The following is a 22,811-nucleotide window of genomic DNA, read 5'->3' on the forward strand; positions in this document are numbered from 1 at the left end:
GGGGGTCATTATAAAAGTAAAGTAGGAGTGGCATCCATTTGCCATGTCATATTAAAATGGACAAATGTGATTGGAAGATTCGTGATGTCTCAACACGTAGGCAAAGTGATCGGTGGATAGATACAAAGACTTGCACATTAGAGAATTCTGCGTAAAAGATTGTCCTTTTCAAGTCAACCAAAGAGTCGTTTCGTGTGTGAAATAAAAATAAATAGTTTTAGGAAAAAAATTTGGTGTTTTATTTGGTTGTGATGTTTAGGATAATTTATCCCATCATTTATATTATAGTGATGACATAAGTTATTTATACATGGTCAGATAAGTTATCCCATGATAACTAATTGCAGGATAATTAATCCTGAGATAACTTGTTTCCAACCAAACGATCCTTTAGTTTAAGGTATTATTTGGTGTTCAATATCCACATTAAAGTCCAATTATATTTGAATTGGTGTCTTATAAGGTTTTTTCAAATATTTTTCTATACTTAGAACTCAAATCTAATTAAAGAAGAAACAAATCCATTCACTAAACCACTTTTTTTTTGGTAATACGATATCTTTATATGATTTTGGATAACCAACATTTTTAACTTAATTTTAATCTTTAGTTATGCCCAAATTTCATTTAGTATCACAACATTTTTTTGATAAAACCAACCTTTAAGAGCCCGTTTGGATTGGCTTAAAAATCGGTCAAACCTACTTTTAAGTCAGTTTTTTACTTTTGAAAGTGTTTGACAAATATAAAAAAATAACTTAAAATAAGTCAAAAAATGACTTAAAATAAGTTACGAAGTGTTTGACAAGGTAAAAAATGACTTAAAATAAGTCAAAAATAACTTAGAATAAGTCAGAAACCAAAAATAGGTCTCTTTGAACTTTTTATTTTTTGACTTAAAAATCATTTTAGTTTAACTTTTTATTTTTAACTTAAAAACTACTTCTTTTTAAGCCAATCCAAACGGGCTTACCTTTAAGACACTTGTAGCTAGTCTTATGAGCTAGTCATCCACGTAGCATCGTTTTGGTTCACCTTTATTAAGAAACTTTAAATTTAAAAATATGTTTTGAATGATGAATATAAAAATATTAAAATCATCACTATGCAGCTACTTGTGATATATACACTATTAAAAAACACTATTTTTCATTAAATCCAACACAACACTATTTAATAATTTAACATAAAAATAATAAAATATCTTTAGTACTAATTTATTATTGACCAAAAAAACTTTTAGAGGTTAGACAGCATTACTGAATGACACGTGAAGATGGTGGAAAAGTAAGATTTTAGGTAGTGGAACAAGGAGGCAAATTAGTGGACAGAGAATTTTTTTAGCTGCTTTGACCTAAACTGTGATTCTTTTATTCTTTATATTCTATCATTAAAAGATATATTTATTGTATTTATTTTTAAAAATTTTAATAATTCATTAATTTGAATTTATATCGAATAAATTTAACACCATTTAAGTCGTTGTAGTTACTGTAGAGCAAAAGGCAAAGGCATCGAGGTTCTTTCACCTAGACGGTAGAAATTTAATATAATGATCTTGAATTCAGAAGCCGAGCTAGACTTTAAATTTATGAATTCGAGTGATTTTAATCTTTTAAAATTATTAGATTCTGAATTAATGATATGTATATATTGAATGAATTTTTAAATGCAATTTGGACCAATGCTAGTTAATTAGCTAGGCCCTTGATCTTGACCCTCTACCAAAATGTTCTTTTTTCAATTTAATTATATTGTGTCATTATTTTGTTCACAATTTCTTTAATCTTATGCTTTTAATCAAATGAAGTATTATTTTGATATTGGAAAGGCAGAAAGTTACTGCCTTTATTATAACAGTTAACACTGTTCACTAACAATTAAGTGAGCAATCAAGAAAACTCTTTTAAATGTATAACTATATATAATAAACAGAAAGAAACAAAAAATGAAAAGTGAGTAAAGCATTAGCTGGCAAATTATAAGGCACACATCACGTATATATACACTACCAGTATATAATAATTGAAAAATGACAAAGCAAAAAAATTAAAAAGGAGGGGGTGGGGGTTACCCCTGTGCTCAGACACGTGTACAAATATATATATATATATATATATATATATATATATATATATATATATATATATATATATATATATATATATATATATATATATATATATATATATATATATATATATATATATATATATATATATATATATATATATATATATATATATATATATATATATATATATATATATATATATATATATATATATATATATATATATATATATATATATATATATATATATATATATATATATATATATATGTAAGTGTATATAAATTTTAAAAGTATTTTCTATACGTTCATATTCAATCATGAACATTCGTAACAAAATTTTTAATTTCGTACTGATCATCCATAAGAGAGTCTAGACTAGTCCATAAACAAAAAAAAACAAGAACAAAATTCCAAGAATATTTACTATGGGAATAGACTGAATTTTGTAATTTTGTTTAAGGATCATGCTTACAGCAAATAAGATCGATGAGACGTTCTTTTCAACTTATGGATGATTAAGTTGCCTGAAATGGTAAAATGAAAAATAAATTAGCAACACCTTATGTTTGATTAATAAATATAGTAAATAATTAAATTGTATAAGTTACGTGTAAGAATTTTTTGGATCGATAATGTATATAACTTAAATACTTTCGTAATGAATTGCATTAGGCATCGTACATGATGTTATAATTAGTATCCTTCAATAAAATATAAATTCAATTGATCAATATTGCTAAAACAAAGTTAATCCAAGTTCATTTCTGTCCCCATTGTTAAAGAATACGATGGGTATTTGCCAATATATATCCACATTAATTTGGTGGCAGATATATACAATTGTGTTAGCATTTGTAGTTGCCAAATTGTTTGCCCCCTGCTTTATTTTTGCTAGGGAAGTTGTGGGGATCTTGGGTAGGGAATATAATAAATTATGAAAATTCTCTCATTTAATATTTTAAAACCCATGATGTCAAATATTATATATCCATTGCAACTATATAACATGTAGCTTTCATGTTATTTAATATTATAGTATTTTTTTTAACGTTTAAGAGATTATTTCTAAATATCTTTTGTTATGACACGATATCTTTTATACATTTTATATGTTAAAGATGGTACAAATAAACAGGGACAGAGCCACCTTGTAGTCAGGGTAACCTCCTGTAATGAAATATTATATTATTTGTACATTATTAGAACTGTTTTATTTATATATTATATATAAAATATGTCGAATTTTCATTAGCTAGTTCGTAACTCAAAAATTTTGATTTCGCCGGGGTAAATAAAGCAACACTATAGTTTTCGGTAAAGTGAGGACCCTTGCATGTCTGAAATCTGATATATGAATCCACTCTAATTTGGCGATGGAATAAACAGAACAAGGACTATCAAAAAATCACATGAGATTCTTTGCGCCTCAAATTTTAAGTAAGATTATTTTTCCCTTTTGTGTCCTGGCTCTTGTGGTCTCTCCGTAAAATTTTATATTTTTATATTTTCTAAAATTGATATATTATCATCTGTTGGTATATATGTTATAAGAAGGCTAAATGACATACTTGATTCCTACTTCATGCTTTTTTTTAGTGGTGCGCTTATGTTCTAAAATTTTTGGATGTGTCTCTAATACTAAATAATAAGAGTATTGTATGTACTCACTTTGTTTATTTTTACTTGTCCAATAATGACTTGATATACCTCTTAAGGAATAATATATAACAAGAGTGATAGTTTTACAATATCACCTTTCAATACCTACAATAAATTCATTGTTTTGATAAATGCATTGAAAAATGCTATAATTAATAATAAGGAAAAATTAGGAACTAAGAATAAATTCTCTCTCAAATTTTTTGACATTTATTTTTAATATGTTGGACAAATTAAAATGAATGGAATGATTATATCAACAAACAAATATTGGAGTAGTTTTTTACATTTTAGAACTAGTCAAAAGTTAATATCAAACAATCTAAGTTCATATGTTTTATATCAACAAGACGAATTATATGTATATTTTTAAAAATCTTTAAGTCTCGTGCAAATTAAACAAGTGAAATGAGTTGTTCTTTTTAAAATAATGGAACTAAGCATACTTGCTAAGACTTCAACTAACACCATTATTATAATTATTAATAATATAATAATAATATGGTCAGATTGTGATGTACAAACCTTAAGACTTAAGATTATCATGACAACGCAGGGATCAGGAGTTGTTATGATTAATAATTTCTCCAATCCTTTTTATTTGTGTTTAATTAATGAGTGTATGTCTTTTTGGGGCAGTAAGCGTGGGTAAAAATTGGGAGAACAAAAATAATAAAGAGAAAGCATGACTCGCTTATTAGGCTTTACGTATTTTCTTTTCTATGACTCCGTATGTTGATATTTAAATCGAACAAGTGTCACAAATTTGAATAATAACAACTTACAAAATTGAGGAAACGAATATGAGGCTAATAGTCCAGTTGAGTATGGGCCATTCGGGTCGATGCTTTCATTACGTAAAATATTTGTCAATATTACTAGCCTGTTAATCAGAAAGCACACAACATAATTTTTATGATACAGTTTTATTTGAATTTAATTTTTTTTGTCCAAAACGTTTAATATTGGGCTTTTTTTTAGAGCAACTTTCACATATAGCAAACATAAAAATTAGATTTGTATGTTATATCTATAGTTTGTATATTTGCGCTTCATAGCAAATTTTATGTTTGCTATGGAGCTTTTGATTTGTATAATTCGCTACAAACATCCAATTTTATACAAATTGTTCTATTTTGTATAAATTCATTTATACATTGTAATTTGTATAATAAGATCGGTATTTGTATATTATAAGTGTATAGGACGAAAATATATGTATTTGTATTTGTATATACACTTTTCTCTCGATTTATACAAACAAAAACACAATTTTATACCGAAATGTATAAAATGACTAATTGTATACCCAATCAGATGGCAAAAAAAGGGGATGTTTGCTGCGAATTACAATTAAAATAAACTATGGCTATAGCATTTAATTTGAATTAATAGTTTGCTATTTCATACAATTTTCCCTTTTTTTGTGGATTAAATCTTTTGAGTTTCAATTAAGACGTATAAATGTATATAATGCAACATCAAGAGTTACTATTAAATCATGTTGAGATGGCTGAGTTGGTCTAAGGCGTCAGATAAAGGTTCTGGTCCGAAAGGCCGTGTGTTCATATCCCACTCTGAACAATTTTTTTATTATTTTGAGTTTTTGGTAATTTATTCAATATTATTTTTTTATGAATAATGTATAATTAATTACCTATCGAATTTATTTTGATTAGATAAGTGTTATTGCTGCTCTTTTTTTTAAGTCAATAAAATGTGATAGCTAGGTAGCAACTTTTGATGATAGCTTTGAGAAATGGATGGACATAGAGCTGATGTTCCACTTAATTTAATTAAACAGCAAGTTTATTGAACGTAAATTTATGCACTTTGCCTACGAAGTGAAAAACAGCATCTGATTCATGTTCCCAGGAGAAAGGATTTAAAGATGAATAAAAGTACCTTTATATTCCCCTATTTGCTTTTTTTGCACTGACAATACAAGCATTGGATACTAAGGAGACGTTTCGATGTTCTAATTTAAAGAAATTGTATGTACCATTTCAAATTGCATGGTCAAATGATCCTAATCTTTGTAAAGCATTTTACACACTTGATTTTTAACGAGATGTTATGTAGTTCTTCCATGTGTTACACATTTTAATTGACTATAATTTTACTGATAATACGTATAATATATCGATATTGCTTACATAAAATTATATTATATGCGCGGTGCTTTCAACTCAAGAGTGTTGAGCAATTTGTGTCCAGAAATTCAATCATCTGATCTCTAGCTGATGCAAAATAGCTGCACCTAACTTATGGCCTCTACATAAATATGTGATCATCAAATCAAATTCTATGTCACTTCCCAACTGTCTTGAGTAAATTCTTATAATAAAGTCATGCATGCTATATATTAGCTGCTAGCCTCACATAATTTTAGAGTTATAAAATGGTTAGGAAGCTTCTCTTTATACTTCCCCATACTTTATATCTCATCATCATGCTAGTTGCTTCCTCTTCCTCTTCCACTTCCTCAAATTATTTATCGTAATTTTTAAAAATAGTTAATTTCTTCTTAATCAGTCAAAATTCAAAAACAATGTTATATTTCTATATTTAATAACAATTTAATTTTAAAATCCTCATTTTATCATTAATGGATGATTTATAGTTACATAAACATTTTAAACTTATTTCAGAACATAAATTTTGAAAAAATATTTAAATTGAATTTTGTGTCAAGTCAAATGACGTCACATAAATTGATATGGCGAAAGTTCTATCTAATTGACCTCGGTCAAGTTTAGGGTAGGCTTTAGGTACTCTACCCAAATTATTTATAATAATTATTCTTGAAAATTATAAATATATTTTTTAAAAATACGATAAATAATTTGAGACGAGAAAATACTTATTATGCATCTCCCCCACACCCAACTTCCCCTTTGTCGACTCTGTCAAGCTACATACAAACAACCACATCCCATTAATGTTTTCAAACCACCTTCTCATTCTTTCTACTCTCCTCCATCCTAATCATCTGATTGCAAGTATTGTCACTTTAAGAGAACAAAAAGAGACACTAAATATTTTTGTCTAATTTCACCCTTAGCTTACTACTACAAGAAACATAAATATTCATTAATATGTAATTCAAGGAAGAAATTAACTAACAAGGGTAATTTAATCAACTATATACCTTACTGTCATATCAAAGAATATTCTTAATGTTTGTGCTAAAACATCAAATGACATGTCAAAAAGACTAAGGGTCTTACTTTTTTCCCACACTTCTATTTGTCCACTTTCCTTTAAAATTAAATACTCATTCTAAATCATTTTTGAAGTCTATTATATAAGATTAGAAACTAATTAATATGAATACTAAGATAAAATATGTACTTACTTTCTTAAGAGAGTATGCAAAGTCCAGCATAAACAAGTAAAAGTTACAAGTTTAGATTTTTGGGATGAAACAAATAAAAACCACATTTGTATGTCAAACATAGAACTTAGAAAAAGAAATGGCACCAAAAAGGAAAAATTAGGTAGGAAGATTATTTAATGTGGAAAATAAAAGGTCTTTAAAGCTTATCTAGCTAGTCCTTTTAATTTATTGACAACACTAGCTAGCTTAAAGGATTAAATATATTAATTATCAAGGATGATTATGGTCTTGAGTGTAGATGTAATCAAGATGAGCTTCTGCAACTACCCTTCTCTTCATGCATTCTCCATCTTCTTCAACACATTCTTCCAACCCCATAAGCTTCTACAAATTAAGAAAACAAAAATATAAGAGTCAAATAATTAATGATTTTGTTAATATAATGGACCATATAAATTAAAGACCAATTCACAAGTTTAAAAGTTAGTTCATGTGAGAATTTGGCCAATCCCATAAAAGGTTTGATTCAAAACAGATAATATTATATTGTAACTAAATCTTTATCTATATATCATGATTTAACAAAAAAATAAAATTAAACCTTTGAACCTAACTCAATCGCAAAACTGAAAGTCATGTAATAAAATAACTAACATGTTGTGAATCTATTTATAAGAAACATAAGAAATAAAGACAAAAAATAATTATAAGAAGTTTACATTTAGGCTATCGTTGGTTTCCATGTGGTCAACTGAATATAACGGAAAGTTGACTTTCCCATGCTTTACATACTCTTTCACTGCAACAAAAACTTAATTTTATCATATACATACGTGCAAAAAAAAAATAAGAGAGTATAGATTATATGATTAAATATACATTTTTTGATAAAAGGGATTGCTCAGACGATAAACAGTGTTCATCAACCTCCACACCCTAAAATAATGAGTTCGAGTCCGAGAAAGAGCATTAGATTGTGCTAGCTATAGTTAATTACCTTCACTTCTGGTTGATAAGAAATAACGTGAAGATGATGCTGGTGAAAGGAAGACAAAGAGGAAGATGATGAGAAATACAAGAAAACATGATATGCTTAATTGCTTCATCATGAGTATGATAAGTAGTACTACAAATTATAGCTTTGTTAATTTTAGGTTTGAAAAATTGAGAGAAAGATATAGTATAAATTGAGGGGTTGTGGAAAGAAAACGTGTCTTGTATATATAACATGCAAAAAGGCGCACTATTAATCCTTTCATGGAATTGCAATCACATAACTCGTTGGTGGAATCAGAATTTTCGATAAAGGATTTAAATACAAAAAAATAAACATAAAAAGTCAAAAGGAAAATCAACATCTATTGTATAAGTAATATAATATTCTATCGAAGAAAATTTAAATGAACCTCTGAACCTTTACTAACTCCGCCTGCCTAGAATATATACTTACTTTATACTACTCTATAAGATAATTAATCTTGGTCCCACCCACCCATCATCTACCTTTTTTTACATGCCATGCATTCTCATGTGACCAACACTCAACTTTAATTTGTATAGTGGTCCAAGTAGTAGAGTAAACATTTAAAGAGTCTAAAATTCAATGTGGTAATATAGTGGTTGACAGCATCAAAAAGTCAACCTTTTGGACACAATTTACATCACTAGCTACTTATCTTTTCTCCTTTTCCACTCTTTATTAATCATCAGGTACATATGAACTATAAAGTACGCTAGTTCGATTAATTGAAATTTATGATGAATAAACTTAAAATCTATAAGAAATAAAAAATCATATATAATATAAAAAAATTAAAATTTCTAAAAATTGATAAATCTTAATCATCCCATCAAGGCTATATTTAATTTGTTTTACTGAACAAACATTTTGAGTAAGGCTTTAACTATATCTCCAGACATGTTTCAGAAATGTTTATAATAAATAAAAAGGTATCTGGATGAATTCGTATCGAGAAGTTCTACATTGGAAATAAAGTCCTCCATAACAAAGACGACTTCGTACTTAGAGAAATTCAAACTCAAAACTTTTAATTAAAGATAAAAAAGTAATTACCATTGTACCGCAATCTTTGTTGGTTATACACATAATTTATTCTTACAACAAACTGTGATAAGATACTAAAATCCACTGTCTTGGGAATCGCTATTTCTTTCATTCTAGCTGCCATTTGCAGTTTTCTTAAATGTATTTTGTTGACATAATGGAAGGAGATGAGATACTTCTTTGTATGAAAGTTGTAGACATTTTTTTCCTTTAGATAAATTAAAAGAAGAAAAGTTAGAACAGGAAAATGTTAGGAAATTGCTGCCCTCTAGCTACAGCCACTACTATTTAAAGCGCACGTAAATTCGCTCTTACACAATAATTCGTAAATTATATAGAATATGTAAATCGTGAAGTCAATAATATAAGCTTGATTGAAAAGTATCGACGTGAAAATCAATTGTTAGCCTTTCATATGCAATATCATCTGCTACACCAATTCAATTATTCTCACGAGTCATAAAAAGTGTTGTTGCAAAGTAGCAACTTTTCAATTCAACCGCATAGATTCGTTATATGATATTGCGAATATAATGCGATTTGATAAGGTTTTATCTTCTTCCTTTCGAGAATACGTAACATCGTTATCTCATAATTTCCTAGGACAAAACTAATTCAATTTTAAAATATTAGACTTTCCCTTATAGTGATGGGGTCTAAACTAGAGGCTTGTATTCGTAATTTTTGTTCCGTACCCAATAAAAAATTACTAATTAATATCTACAAATACTTAATTGTGAATTTTATTATTATTATAGTGTTAACTTGATATCGATATTGAAACTCATAAATTTCAAAGTCCATACGTCATAAGCCATATAAATGACATACAATGAGGTTAACTTTCATCATACCCAAAAAATGATCTACTAGCATTATGTAATTTCGAGTGTAAGTTTCATGTACATATTTTCCACTAGTGTAAAAAGTATTTTAACAATCATGTTAGTTAGAAGGTAATTACCGTTTATCCTCTAAAATGTGATATAACAATAATTTCAGTGTAATCTTATAAGTGAAGTCTGTAAAAAAGAATATGAAACTATTTCCGATAAATCGGAGAAAGTACTTCAAAGGAGTTTGTGTAAATAAGACCACCAAATAGAAGAGGGAATATTCTTGACTTCCAAGGGGGAAGCTTCATTAAAAAAATACTTTGCCCCTGAAAACAAATCTAATCTCCCAAATGATTTTGATGCTTTTATCTTTTCACTTTTTTTTCTTTTATTTTATGGATTAATTAAAGGTGTCTTTGTTTCTTCATATTGTGACTTGTGAGTGCCTTCCAGACATAGTGCCACTATAGTTTATGTTTGTTAAAGACTAGACATTACAAATTTAAGTCACTTCTATATTTGGGCTTTACAACAGAATCCCTACTTTGTTTAGCACTAACTGTATTTTGCTTGGACAAGTGTTAAGGATTTGACATCTTTGGCATCAAAATTAGATCTTCTAAAGATTTCAAATGTTTTATAATCCCAACCATATAGCATCTAATCAATCATATTATTTTATAACCAATAGTTCAAGATTTATTCTTGCATATCACATATATCTTGCAATTTTTGTAGCTTTAATTCAGATAATTAGATTGAATAGTATGAAGTCGTATTGATTTGTCACAACTTGCATGATTATTTTTTTCCTCTTCTTGGTTTGTAATTTTGATGTTATGATGGTTCGATATGATTTGTGAATAATCCAACATGATAATTAGATTAATCATAGCATAAAGTCATACCGATCTTTCATATGCCACACTTTTGAAAAATAACTTGTTGTTTCCTCTTCTTTGTTAGTAGCGTATAAGGGTCAGCTTGGATTGACTTAAAAAAATAGCTTTTAAGTCAAAAATAAAAAGTCAAACTGAAGTGACTTTTAAGCCAAAAAATAAAAAGTAGGGGGAGACCTACTTTTGATTTTTGATTTATTTTAAGTCATTTTAAACTTATTTTAAGACATTCTTGACCTTGCCAAACACTTCTCAACTTATTTTAAGTCGTTTTTTGAGTTATTTTTTTATATTTGTCAAACACTTTCAGAAGTCAAAAATTGATTTAAAAGTAGGTTTGACCAACTTTTAAGCCAATCCAAACACCCTCTAAATTATGACGATCATGTATGGTTTATGAGTAATCAACTGGATAATTAGGTTATGTATACCATGAAATTATATCGATTTGTCATGTGTGTGTCGCATTCACCAATTTGCTTGCAACACATAATGTTTCCTCAGGCCCATCCCATTTTGACATTAATGGACTAGAGCTTGTTGTTGGCCCAATTAGATATTGATCATGTGGGCTAAAGCCCAATTAGATGTTGATCTAATTACTCCTAAGGGGGAACCTTCTTGGGCCATGAAGGAAAACCACTGTGAATATTGGCCCAAATACAAGTGTATTTGATGGTTGGACAGTAGAAAATAATAATAATATTATAATTTGAGTAAATCATAACAAACATAAAAATCATATTTGTATGTTATAACTATAGTTTGTATAATTGCGCTCCATAACAAATTTTATGTTTGCTATGATTATTAATATGTATATTTCGGTATACATATACAAAAGAATCAATTGTATAATATGTGTTTGTATAAAGTGAGCAATTGTATAATCTGTGTTTGTATAAAGCGAGAAAAAGAGAAAGACAAGAAAACTGGGGAGGGAAAGATCTGTATTTGTATAATTATAAGTGTATACGACGAAAATATGTGTATTTGTATTTGTAATATACAATTTTCTCTCGCTTTATACAAACACAAACACAATTTATGCATTTGTGTTTGCATAAAGTGAGAATGGCGAGCCACGAGTGAGATTTAGGAGCGTGGCAAGCGTGATTCTCTAGGGAGAGAGGCGAACGAAAAGATATGTCTATATACAGTTTTCTCTCGCTTTATACAAACACAATATAATTTATACATTTGTGTTTGTATAAAGTGAGAGGCGAGAGAGACTGTCGAGCGAGATCAGGAGAGTGGCGAGTGAGATTCGCTGAGGAGAGAGGCGAATGCCAACTATTTAATATGGGTTACAATTAAATAAAATTGTGGTTATAACATTTAATTTGAATTAATAGTTTGTTATTTTATACAGTTTTCTCTTATAATTACCCCATCAAACTTATACCCTTTTTTGAAGTAGACACCTTAAGTTTGCAGGGGTCCTATTACCCCACGAAACTATTTTTCACCATGATAAATACACCCTTTTAACCCATTTTCAAATCATGTGCGATCTCAAGTTTGAGCGACGCGTAAATGAGGCAAAATTAACCCCTAAACTAGTGTTTTAGTGCCACATGGCATCAACAATTTAAAATTTATTTTCTTTATTAAATAGACCACTTTCCATCTTCCACAAACCTCCATTGATGGCCATTGAAGAGTTCTCCATTTGCAGCCCAAAAAAAATTCTATTATGTCAATTCAATTATAAACCTCCGTGAGATGCAATATGAACTTCTGGAGTTTGGCGAGTTCCCAAAAAGTCCCTTTTCTATATCAACCAAAAAAGTCTGTTTACAAATTTACTGCTTCTTCCTCTAAGTACCCAACAATCTGATTAGTCAATTTTGGGGACGCCAAATAGGAATGAGTAGAAAAATACACCTTGGACAACAAAGACTAATGCATGTTCGTACCATTTAGAGTTCCATAAACTGATAGATCGATGAAGGTCATGAGATGCATCTGTTCGTCTTGCTTCTTCGAAGAGGGTTTTGATCACATTGAGCACATAGTGCTTACTTAACTTGATCACATTCTTGTGTATCCATAAACAAAGAAGATGCCATTTGAGCTGCCACTATGAAGTTCTCCAATGATGGAGCTTCTTCTATCAACCACTGTTAAAGTTCTATGAACATCTGCAATGGAATTTCTAAAATTTTCCAATGATCGAGAATGTTCTTCTTCGTCATGATTTATGTACAAAATGTTTAAGATAAAAAAGAGAATCTGTCAAGATTTTGAGTGGGTCTGGATTTTACCCAACCCTTTATTAAAGGAGCAGGAAAAAATAAAAATACATTATTTTATTTGGGGTGAGACACACTCGCTGACAATGAGATTGGAGGTGTTGTTAAAATGGTGTATTTATTGTGATTGGAAATAATTTCGTGGGGTAATAGGACTTTCACAAACTTAAGGTGTCTACTTCAAAAAATGATATAAGTTTAATGGGGTAATAATGTATTTTCTCATATAATTATTATCAAAGTTGTTAAATATCATTAATAGTCATTAAAAAGTTTTTTATATTTCACTACTCCCTCCATTCACAATTGCTTGTCACATTTTCCTTCTCACGAGTCAAATAGAATGAACTTTGACCAATATTTTAAGATAAATTTTTTAATTATAATATTATGAGAATAATTGAAGTTTATAGTATTTTTCATTTAGTTTAATTCAATTTAGGACCAAATAATATTTGTCAAATTGACTTTGTGAAATGAAATGTGACAAATAAAAGTGAAAGGATGGAGTAAAAATTATCATTAAATTTGTTTATTTTTCATTGGCATAGAAATTTTCAGTACTTTGACAAATAGGAGTAATTATAGACTCTTAGATATTATAAAACTTTAAGTAAACGTATTAGCATGAGTAAGAAATAGACTCAGTTAATATATAGATCTTTTTCTTTCATAGTGATACATTTGATTTTACACAATTAAACAATTTAAAGTATAAGACATCAACATGCATGAGATTATACATTCTAATTAATACTTAACACTATTATTTGGGTTCAAGAATAGGTTTACAATTTTTCCAGTATGATTTTATTATTTATATGATTAAAATTAAGGTAGACTAATTCAGTATATTACTTACTTATTTCCTTAAATAATTATTTAGTGTGTGGAACTCCATCTAATCACTTTAAAGAAATGATGTAAAACCCCACTAAGAGTAATTAATTTTTCTAATAAACTTAAGATAAACATGTCCTCTCTCTTACAAAATCCACTATAGAAATTTCTTTGAATAAAACTCAACTAGACTTATTAGGGCAGTCCTTCCACCAACTTTTTGAACAACAACCATTTTAAGTGACATAGTCAATATTTATTTTTTAATCAACTTGACTCATCATCATAACTTCCAATTAAAGAATTATATTTTATCATTTCAACAAACTTCTCATGAAGGTGACAATTTTTACAATTACCATTCATATTGTAATTGTTAATTAGGTTATGCAATAAAAGATAATATCCATATATCTTCTAATTAATTATAGTTTCCTTAAATTGCACAACAAATTATAATACAGCCATTTTCTTTTAAAAGTAAAATTGCCTCAAAGGTAATCTTATTTCATCTTCTACTATTATCTATTGTTCCTTGTATTGTTACTAACGTATTCTTTTATGTTCTTTTTTGCACAATATTAATTTCCATGCTTTTCTTTTTATTCCTTTTTTTATTTTTATTTTATCACTATGATGGTGTGATCTTTATATTAATGAATATAATTACAAAATTGAGGGGAGAATATATAAGTTCAACCAATTGTTCGAGATGTTTTCCTTATTATTTGTCATGCTTTCCAATATGTTTTGTGTCGAGGATTTATCAGAAATAATTTATCTAATTCTTAAGATAGAAATAAGATTTACATACACACTATCCTTCTCATACTTCATATATGAAATTATGATGATGTGGTTGTTTTCTCTCCAAATACCCTGGTGTGCAAGAAGGGTAGGTTTAATAAATGAGCCTAATAAATGGTAGGTAAGGCTAACTTTGAATTAAAATAGTTATTAAGGGGTTTTAATGAAAGTTTTCAAAAAGATATTTTAAAGGTATCAAGTCTCAAGACATTAACTTTGAGTTCACCAACTATTTTTAAAAGAACTATGCATTAGGAAAAATCAAGAATCTAAACCTATTCACACTTTGAGTGGAATTTGTCAATATATACTCATAGCCATCCATAAATCTTATAGAAGGTTTTACTTTTATAATATCTTAATGTACATTTTTCAAAATAGTTGTCTATCATATTACTCATTAGTATGAACTTATATTTGAAAAATATGATTAACAACATGTTATACCTAATTATTTTTAGCTAAAATAGTTTAAAGATTCTTTTAAAATGATATGATAATATCCAATTTGGCATTTGAGCCAAATCAGTATTATCCAAAAAGGCCATACCTTATAAGCAGCTTCATTTTTGTTTAATATGTCAATGTAAGACTTTATTTAGACACTCAACAAATTTAACTGTGTTAGAGGAATACATTTTTTACACTCAACATATGTTAATAATTTACTTCTTAAGGAAAACACCAAATAGAAGATTTGGCACGAATATAAAGGGTTGGTTATATGTTCATGTCATGAATTTAATAACTTATGTCCAAATTTATCAAAAATAATATCATAAATTAGTTATTATTAATATAATATTAATTTAAGATCGTTGTATAAATCAACAAACTTTAAATCTTTTGAATTCATCCCGAAAGGCTCATTTGATGGCATCAAATTTAATACTTGGTCATGGTGTCAGCCATCATCAACAACTTTTGATTAGAACCATTACCATCTTTTTGGTAGCTTGCTATTGTACTTCTCTTTTTTAATGTTTGTTTTATTATTATGATCCAAACCTAACTCATGAGTAGCCACAGCTGAAAATTGAAAATGAAATGAAAGTTTTTAGCTTCTTAAAATATAGTATTTATTTTTTTAAATCTACTCCTGTATTTCTCACAAAGGTAGTTGTGATTATTTAATAAACAGAAAATAAGTGGCCGACTTAATTTATGGTTGGAAATTAGCAAATCACTTGAGGACTAATTAGCTATAATCATGGATAAGATCCTGTCATTTTTGTTTAATACTCCTCCACTGATTAGTATCTTTTTTAAGTTATTTTTTCCCATATGTTATTTCCATAAATAATTTGTCTTTTTTTAATAAAAGCTAAGATGATAAACGATATTAAACTCTTCCTGCAATTGTTATATATAATATTTATACAAACACACTACAACAAAAATAAAATAAAATTTAGCGACAATAAATAACATATTAACGACGAATGTTAAAATCTTTATCAGCATTAATTAATTGCAATTAAATCTAATGTCGCTAGAGGCTTTTAGGACATTTGCAAAAAATGTTAATTGTTACTAAAAATATATATTCAGCGGCAATTTAACCTATTATCATTATTTAAATGTCGCTAAAGGTTATTTTCGACGCAGTGACAATTCATTAAGACTTCTCCATCAGATTAAATGTTGTATAAATGTTGATCAAAACCCACCAAACCCTCTTTTGTTTAATACTCATCCACTGATTTGTGTCTTTATAAAGTTATTTTTTCCCATATGTTATTTCCATAAATAATTTGTCTTTTTTTATATAAAAAAAAAACTAAGAAGATAAATGATAGTATTAAACTCTTCTTGCAATTGTTATATACTATAAATTATAATACTTATAAATGTTGTATAAATTTTTGATTAAATTCCACCACACCCTCTTTTTGTTTTTTTTGGATTTGAGAAATAATAAGGGGATAATATAAATTTGGGATTCTCTCATTAATTATAAGCAACAAGACTTTTGAAATAATATTGGTAAAGTAGAGTGACGTTAATGTAGTCAAAAAAATTAATTTAAAGTAAAATAAGGCATGATGTATGGCGTCATAATGTATTAACAATTGAGGGGTTTTAATCAGGCATATATATATTTCCACCTACCACACTAATTTTTAAAAATGATTTACTATCAATTCCCCTCAACAACACGATAGTGAAATAAGACTTTCCCAAAATTAAATCAAGGAAAAGATTTAGATTTATTTTTGTATTTTGCGATATAAAGTTTAATTTTTGTTCTTGATGAAGTTTGGCTTATTCAGTTTGCAACAAATTTTAAAGTGACAGAAAATAAATTGTAATCACAATAAAATAAGAAGAAACATAATTTTATTCATCAAGATTGCGAGTATAATTTATCCATGATTCGAGGGCCATTAGTGGCGTATTTCTCGAACTAAGATGATTTAGATTTGACCTCTATATGAATATTCTATGATTTTTGTGGAATATTCGAGATCTTGATCTTTAAAAATACTCAAGAGTTTATGGGATATTTTGAGATGTCTTTTAAGGGAATTTAGTACCCTTTATATATGCATAAATTAGGGTTTAGGGTTGAGTAACCTCCAAGAATTCTAATTAAAACTGAACACATCTTCTAGTGTCCCAATTCGAATTGAACACGTCTTGTAGAGTCCGCAAAAATTCAATGTCTATACATGTCTTTGTCGTTATAATTTGATTTTAAATTGCCTTGGATCACTATGATAAACTCTAACTTTATAAAATCCATGGTGAAATCTCATGTTCAGAAGATTTATGTTGTGGAGATAAAGATATTGAGATAAATGTGTGGACATATTAGGAGTGACAAAATTAGGAATAAGGTTATTCAGGAAAAGGAGAGAGTGTTCTTTGTGACGGACAAGATTGAGGGAAGTGGTGCCTTGCCTTGTGAAGTTTAGTATTTGGTATACATTCTATGCTCCGATCCATAAATCCTATATGAGCTACTTTTATAACGAGAGATATATTAGATCTAAATGATAAAGTTGAGGAGTATATTAGATCTTTTTCCCTATATGGGCATCTACTCCTACCTGCCAGTTTCATTCAAAATCCTTTTAGGATATGTCATTTTTCTATTTAAAGAAGAAAAAGGACGTATTTTCTCGATTAAAAAAAAAGTAGGTAAATGCCTTGTATGACGCAGCCGCCATGAAAGCAGAACAAGTCAAGAAAAAGTAGTTGAGACTTTAAAAAATGAACATTACACGAATGAGGAAAAAGAAAGAAGGAAAGCAGCCACCACTAACTCATACGTCAAAGCTAAATCAGATTCATTAATCCCACCTAACTTCCTGAGGAGGCTTTTAGCCAGGAATTTTTTTCATAAACACAAATCTAATTAGTAAAACTATGTTCACTTTAAAATATTCACAATTTGTATGAATTTGTATTCATAAACACAAGTTTAATTTTCAAAAAATATTTTTCATTTTTGAAAACAATAATTACTTTTTTTAAAAAAAAATTACAATCAAACATGTCCAACTCTTTTGTTTTGTCTAAAGAAAAAAAAAACACTTACATTCAAAATTCACCAAACACCAAATATATTAGGGACACAATAAAGCATCAAAAGGACAAAAACATTTAACTCTTTTACGTAATTATATTTACCAGGACAATATCTCGTCAATAATTGAAATTGAACTTAAATTCTTAAACATTCATTTCTACCTTCATTTATTTAAGTGTGAAATCATACGTCCCGAAAATTAAATCAATAGTATAGAGAAAGAAAATTTAAATGGAATTAAACTTAAATTGCTTGTATTTTTCCTAATTCGGAAAATATAATTACAAATTAAAGAAAATAATTATTTGTTCACGTCTCATATTTTGAGTAGGAAAAAGAATTGTTACTCTTCCCTAGATGGACACCATGGGGTCATATCCATAGGATAGCTACCCAATACCCTCAAGAAAGATGTGAACTCCTGAACTTCAGCCAACGCATTCTGTGCCCTCACGTCCGCCATTGACGCTTCAAAATCTACATAGAACATGTATTCAAAATGCTTTGCCGTTCCCACATTCGCATCATCCACCAATCGAATCGGCCGGTTACGATGTGGCCGAGACTCGATCTTCGTCAAGCTGATATTCCTAAAAGCGAAAGCTGATAGCACCTTGAACAGTACACTCGTTCCTTTGTCGTGTGCGAAAACTATACTCGTCTTGAATGGACGATCGGTTCGTGGAATTATTGGTTCTCTGGCTAACATCACGAATCGAGTCACGTTGCTTGAATCGTCCTGGATTCCTTCGGACAGGATCTGTAGACCGTAGAGTTCTGCGGCGCGAGCGGACGCGATTGCGGCTGTGTCACGGAGGTTGTTGGCGGCGATGTACTCCGCAGCTCCGGCGGTGTCGTCGACGGCTTCACGCACTACGTTTAGGCCGAGTTTTGTGAGAGTGAGCTCACACTGGGCTAAGGCTTGTGGATGGCTGATGACTCTGGTCAGGTACTCTTTACGAACGCCTGGAAGAGCTAAGAGGCAGTGATGAACGGGAAGTTGGACTTCGCCGACTATGTGGAGACGGTGACGGAGGAGGAGATCGTAGTTGCGGTGAATTGAACCTCCAAGAGAATTTTCTACAGGGAGTACTGCACGATCTGCGATCCAGAGTTCCACGGCTTGAAATGCAACTTCAAATTGATCGCAAGGTATGGCTTCACATTTAGGATAAGCCTTTCCAGCAGCAGCTTCACTATACGCGCCAGGTACTCCTTGGTAGGCCACACGAAGCTGCGAGCCGTGCAACGGCGCAGGAGAGAGATCAGTAATCGTGAGCGGCTTGGGGAGATTGTTATCAATAGGAACGAGATCCAGTGTTTTGTGTCCGTTCACGACAGTAATCTCACCAGCTCCACCTGTTTTCTCAGTATCCTGCTGCTGCGAAACAACCTTGCTAGCCAGAATAGCGCAAGAGCTCTGCCAGTCAGCTCTTGACGCTCCGACATGGCCGGCGAAGTTGTTGCTCGCCGGAACACCGTTGGTATGCACAGTACTAGCGTTCGTGTTGGCTGAGTCAAACCGGTACCCGCATTGGACAACGAGTCGAGCCGGTACGAACCGGTTGATCTGACCCGGCGGCGGCGATGTTTGCCGGACTAAGGATTTGAGACTCACACCCGATGACGGAGTAATGGTATGCATTTTGATTTAATCTCGTTAAATTGAAAATAAATCTATATTATTTGAGTAACGAAATGAATTGAAAGAGTAAAGATTGAAGCTTGTAGTTCTCTTTTAGGAAGGGAACGTGCAAGCTGAGAAATAAAAGAAGGGAAAGGGGGGTTTATATATTAGTGGGTAGACTGGTAGGTATTGATGAAAACAGAAGACTTGAGAATATGGTGGTGTGCGATAGTCGTTCGGTCAATCTTACACCTACCCCCTCCCCTTTTCCTTTCTCCTACTAGTATTTCTCTTTTCTCTCTATACATATAATAATACCTTCGTATATATATATATATATATATATATTATTTTTTGTATTTTATTTATGTTTTCTTTGTCCTGACTTGATTTAAGTTCACAGGTATATTTTTTAATTTTGGATGTACACATGTATCTACTTATTTATATTTGTATAAAAGCATTATAGATGATAATTCGTATGAGATATATTTAAATTATTTATATTTTGTTATTTACGACGCATGAAGAACGTGTGTCTACATATTCAATTTAATAGGAGTATAAGTTTAAGTGTCTAGTTATACACATTTTGGAGGAAGGCATAGATGACAATTGACCTCAAGTTTAAAAGCACATTTATGTTTTATGCCTACATATTATTTCACTAGTATTTAATTACAGATTTTGGATTAGATTTTGAAAATATATTTTCAAATATTTGTTTGGTCAGATTTTGAAATTTTGATTTAAGTAAAACGTATGTCCAAACATGACTTTAAATTTTAAATACAATTCAAATTTTCAAGTTTTTAACTTTAAAATCTATGACCATATGAAAACTCTGTAAAATGCACGTATAAACATAAATTCAATTTTTTGAGATTGTAAAATTTATGTCCAACCATAATTTTAAAAACTTAATATCTCAAATTTCAACTTAAAATATATGTATGGATGACCACATTATTGTTTTCTTTGTTTTGTGTGTGGTTCCGACGGATTGACAAATCGTGCAACATTTTGAATTTAGGTACTCATAATCATAATTGGATTTCCAATCCTTTTTTTTTTTGTCTTTTAATTACAATAAAAATATCCAAATTTCAAACAAATTGAAACAAATTATATATTATTTTACTGATCATATATTTTATTTAAACTCAGCCTATGTCATCTAAAAGTAAATTCAACTTGATTAAAGATGAACAATGACAAAAGGTTTGAAATTTTAGAATCTCATGGAGTACATATTAGTGCACCCAATTAGTAACTAATACAGTTGTTAAAAGTGATTCTAGGTTGTTGAGATTATTAATTAATGGAAAGTGATTAGCACTTATTGGTGGTTAGAAGGTTAATAAAAGCTTACAAGAGGGAAAGGTAAATGTGAAGGGACTCTAAAGAAAATGAATATATTGTGATTAAAGGAGCAAAGGGCATGAGAATACTATATATTTAAGTTTTTTTTGGTTATAAAAAAGTGTAATATGAGTAGTATCTTTTCCCTTTTTTAAACCTAAAATAACCATGCAACTGTGCAAGCTAATCAAAATAGTACAAAGAGGAAATTTATCACCATTCAATAATAATATGACTTTTAAGACTTAAATTTTATGAATTCAACTTTTAAAATATGTAATAGTTGTTTTGTTGTGTACTTTTAAAATTACTGATTTAGAATTTTGTATTTATTCAAAGGTCAATATTACAACATATAGTTCTATATTTAGTTGATTTTTACTTTGTCTGTTTAATCCGTTCATAGCACGATAAAAACATATAATTAAATTATTATAATAAGACTTAAAGCCTCAATATGAAATATGTCATCAAATAAATATGAGATGTAGGGATGCATATCTAAGGGTGTGACCTAGTGATCAATGAAATGGTTAGAATCGTGATGTCTCAGGTTTAATTCTCAGCGGAAACAAAAAAAATACTTGGTGATTCTTCCCATCTATCCTAACTTTGGTGAACAGAATTACCTAATACATATTATTGGTAGAGAAACTGGCACGGACATCACGATCAAAAGAACCTCTAAACCTCATACTTTGAAAGGAGTTTTTTTTTTTGTTTTCCGCCCGATGTCCGGAGTCCACATTGGAGTTCCAACTAAATTCGAATCGTGCTCTGCACGCTTCCAACAGGATTTTCTCCATATCCAAGGCTCAAACCCGAGACCTCTAATTAAGGGTGAAACACTCCCACCAGTGCACCACAACTCATGTTTGTTAAAAAGGAGTTAAATGCACTACATTACCAACTTAAGGAAAGAGTTAATGCCTTCTACTCCACAAACTTAGAGGGAAACTTAAGGAGGTAAATGCACTACACCACATACTTAAGGGGAAAGTAAAAGGTCGGCTTTTATTTTTCAAAAAAAAAAACTACTTTGTTAGGGAGGAGGGGAAGAAATAGGTGTCAATATTTGAGGTGGTGAAAATCTTACTCTAAAAGGAAGGTTTTATTATAACTTGAAAAAAGCTCAAATATTGTACTTATCCAATTATGATAATTAGTTCATCGACGTCATTTGTTAATAATTAAATATAAAAATATATTTACCTTACATATTTAGCCATTTTATGCCCTTAATCACCAACAGCTCTCACTCCCAATTTTATAAGCCAATTTCTTGATTTTAAAATACCAGATATGACATAAAATTTGTTTACTTGTCATTTTTAAAAGTGAAGATCAAGCTACTTGTGTAAAAGATTTTTCATAAAGTCATTTTTTAATTTAAATTATAAACAATCAATCACCTATAAGAATTTGATTATACATCGATAAACATATGAATTTAGAAATTCAGTGATTGCCATTCTTGAACTGTTCCTTTTTAACAATTTTAAAAAAAGT

The 22,811-nt window shown here is 29.5% G+C and overlaps 2 protein-coding genes across 2 annotated transcripts; both read right to left on the minus strand.

Annotated features, from left to right (window-relative positions):
• Positions 1–7,073: 7,073 nt before the first annotated feature.
• On the minus strand, positions 7,074–8,348 carry LOC102598821 (putative phytosulfokines 6). Its single transcript, XM_006347162.2, has 3 exons — positions 8,074–8,348; positions 7,796–7,875; positions 7,074–7,460 (listed from the first exon to the last, which is right to left on the minus strand). The coding sequence occupies exons 1-3, from the start codon at positions 8,183–8,185 to the stop codon at positions 7,347–7,349; spliced, it is 306 nt and encodes a 101-aa protein (XP_006347224.1). The 5' UTR covers positions 8,186–8,348; the 3' UTR covers positions 7,074–7,346.
• Positions 8,349–18,503: 10,155 nt separating this feature from the next.
• On the minus strand, positions 18,504–20,108 carry LOC102599370 (arogenate dehydratase/prephenate dehydratase 6, chloroplastic-like). The gene has a single exon (XM_006347164.2). It carries the CDS (start codon positions 19,956–19,958, stop codon positions 18,657–18,659), a length of 1,302 nt encoding a protein of 433 aa, XP_006347226.1. The 5' UTR covers positions 19,959–20,108; the 3' UTR covers positions 18,504–18,656.
• Positions 20,109–22,811: the final 2,703 nt, after the last annotated feature.

This window comes from Solanum tuberosum, unplaced genomic scaffold, assembly GCF_000226075.1.
Source record: "Solanum tuberosum cultivar DM 1-3 516 R44 unplaced genomic scaffold, SolTub_3.0 scf00091, whole genome shotgun sequence".
NCBI lineage: Eukaryota > Viridiplantae > Streptophyta > Magnoliopsida > Solanales > Solanaceae > Solanum > Solanum tuberosum.

What these genes read in the sequence shown, in the direction of transcription:
- LOC102598821 (XM_006347162.2), bottom strand. Translation starts at nt 8,185, where the DNA reads ATGATGAAGCAATTAAGCATATCATGTTTTCTTGTATTTCTCATCATC. An exon ending in CTTATCAACCAGAAGTGAAG is followed by an intron (nt 7,876 to 8,073) that starts GTAATTAACTAT and finishes TTTTTGTTGCAG; the next exon opens with TGAAAGAGTATGTAAAGCAT. An exon ending in AAACCAACGATAGCCTAAAT is followed by an intron (nt 7,461 to 7,795) that starts GTAAACTTCTTA and finishes CTTAATTTGTAG; the next exon opens with AAGCTTATGGGGTTGGAAGA.
- LOC102599370 (XM_006347164.2), bottom strand. Translation starts at nt 19,958, where the DNA reads ATGCATACCATTACTCCGTCATCGGGTGTGAGTCTCAAATCCTTAGTC.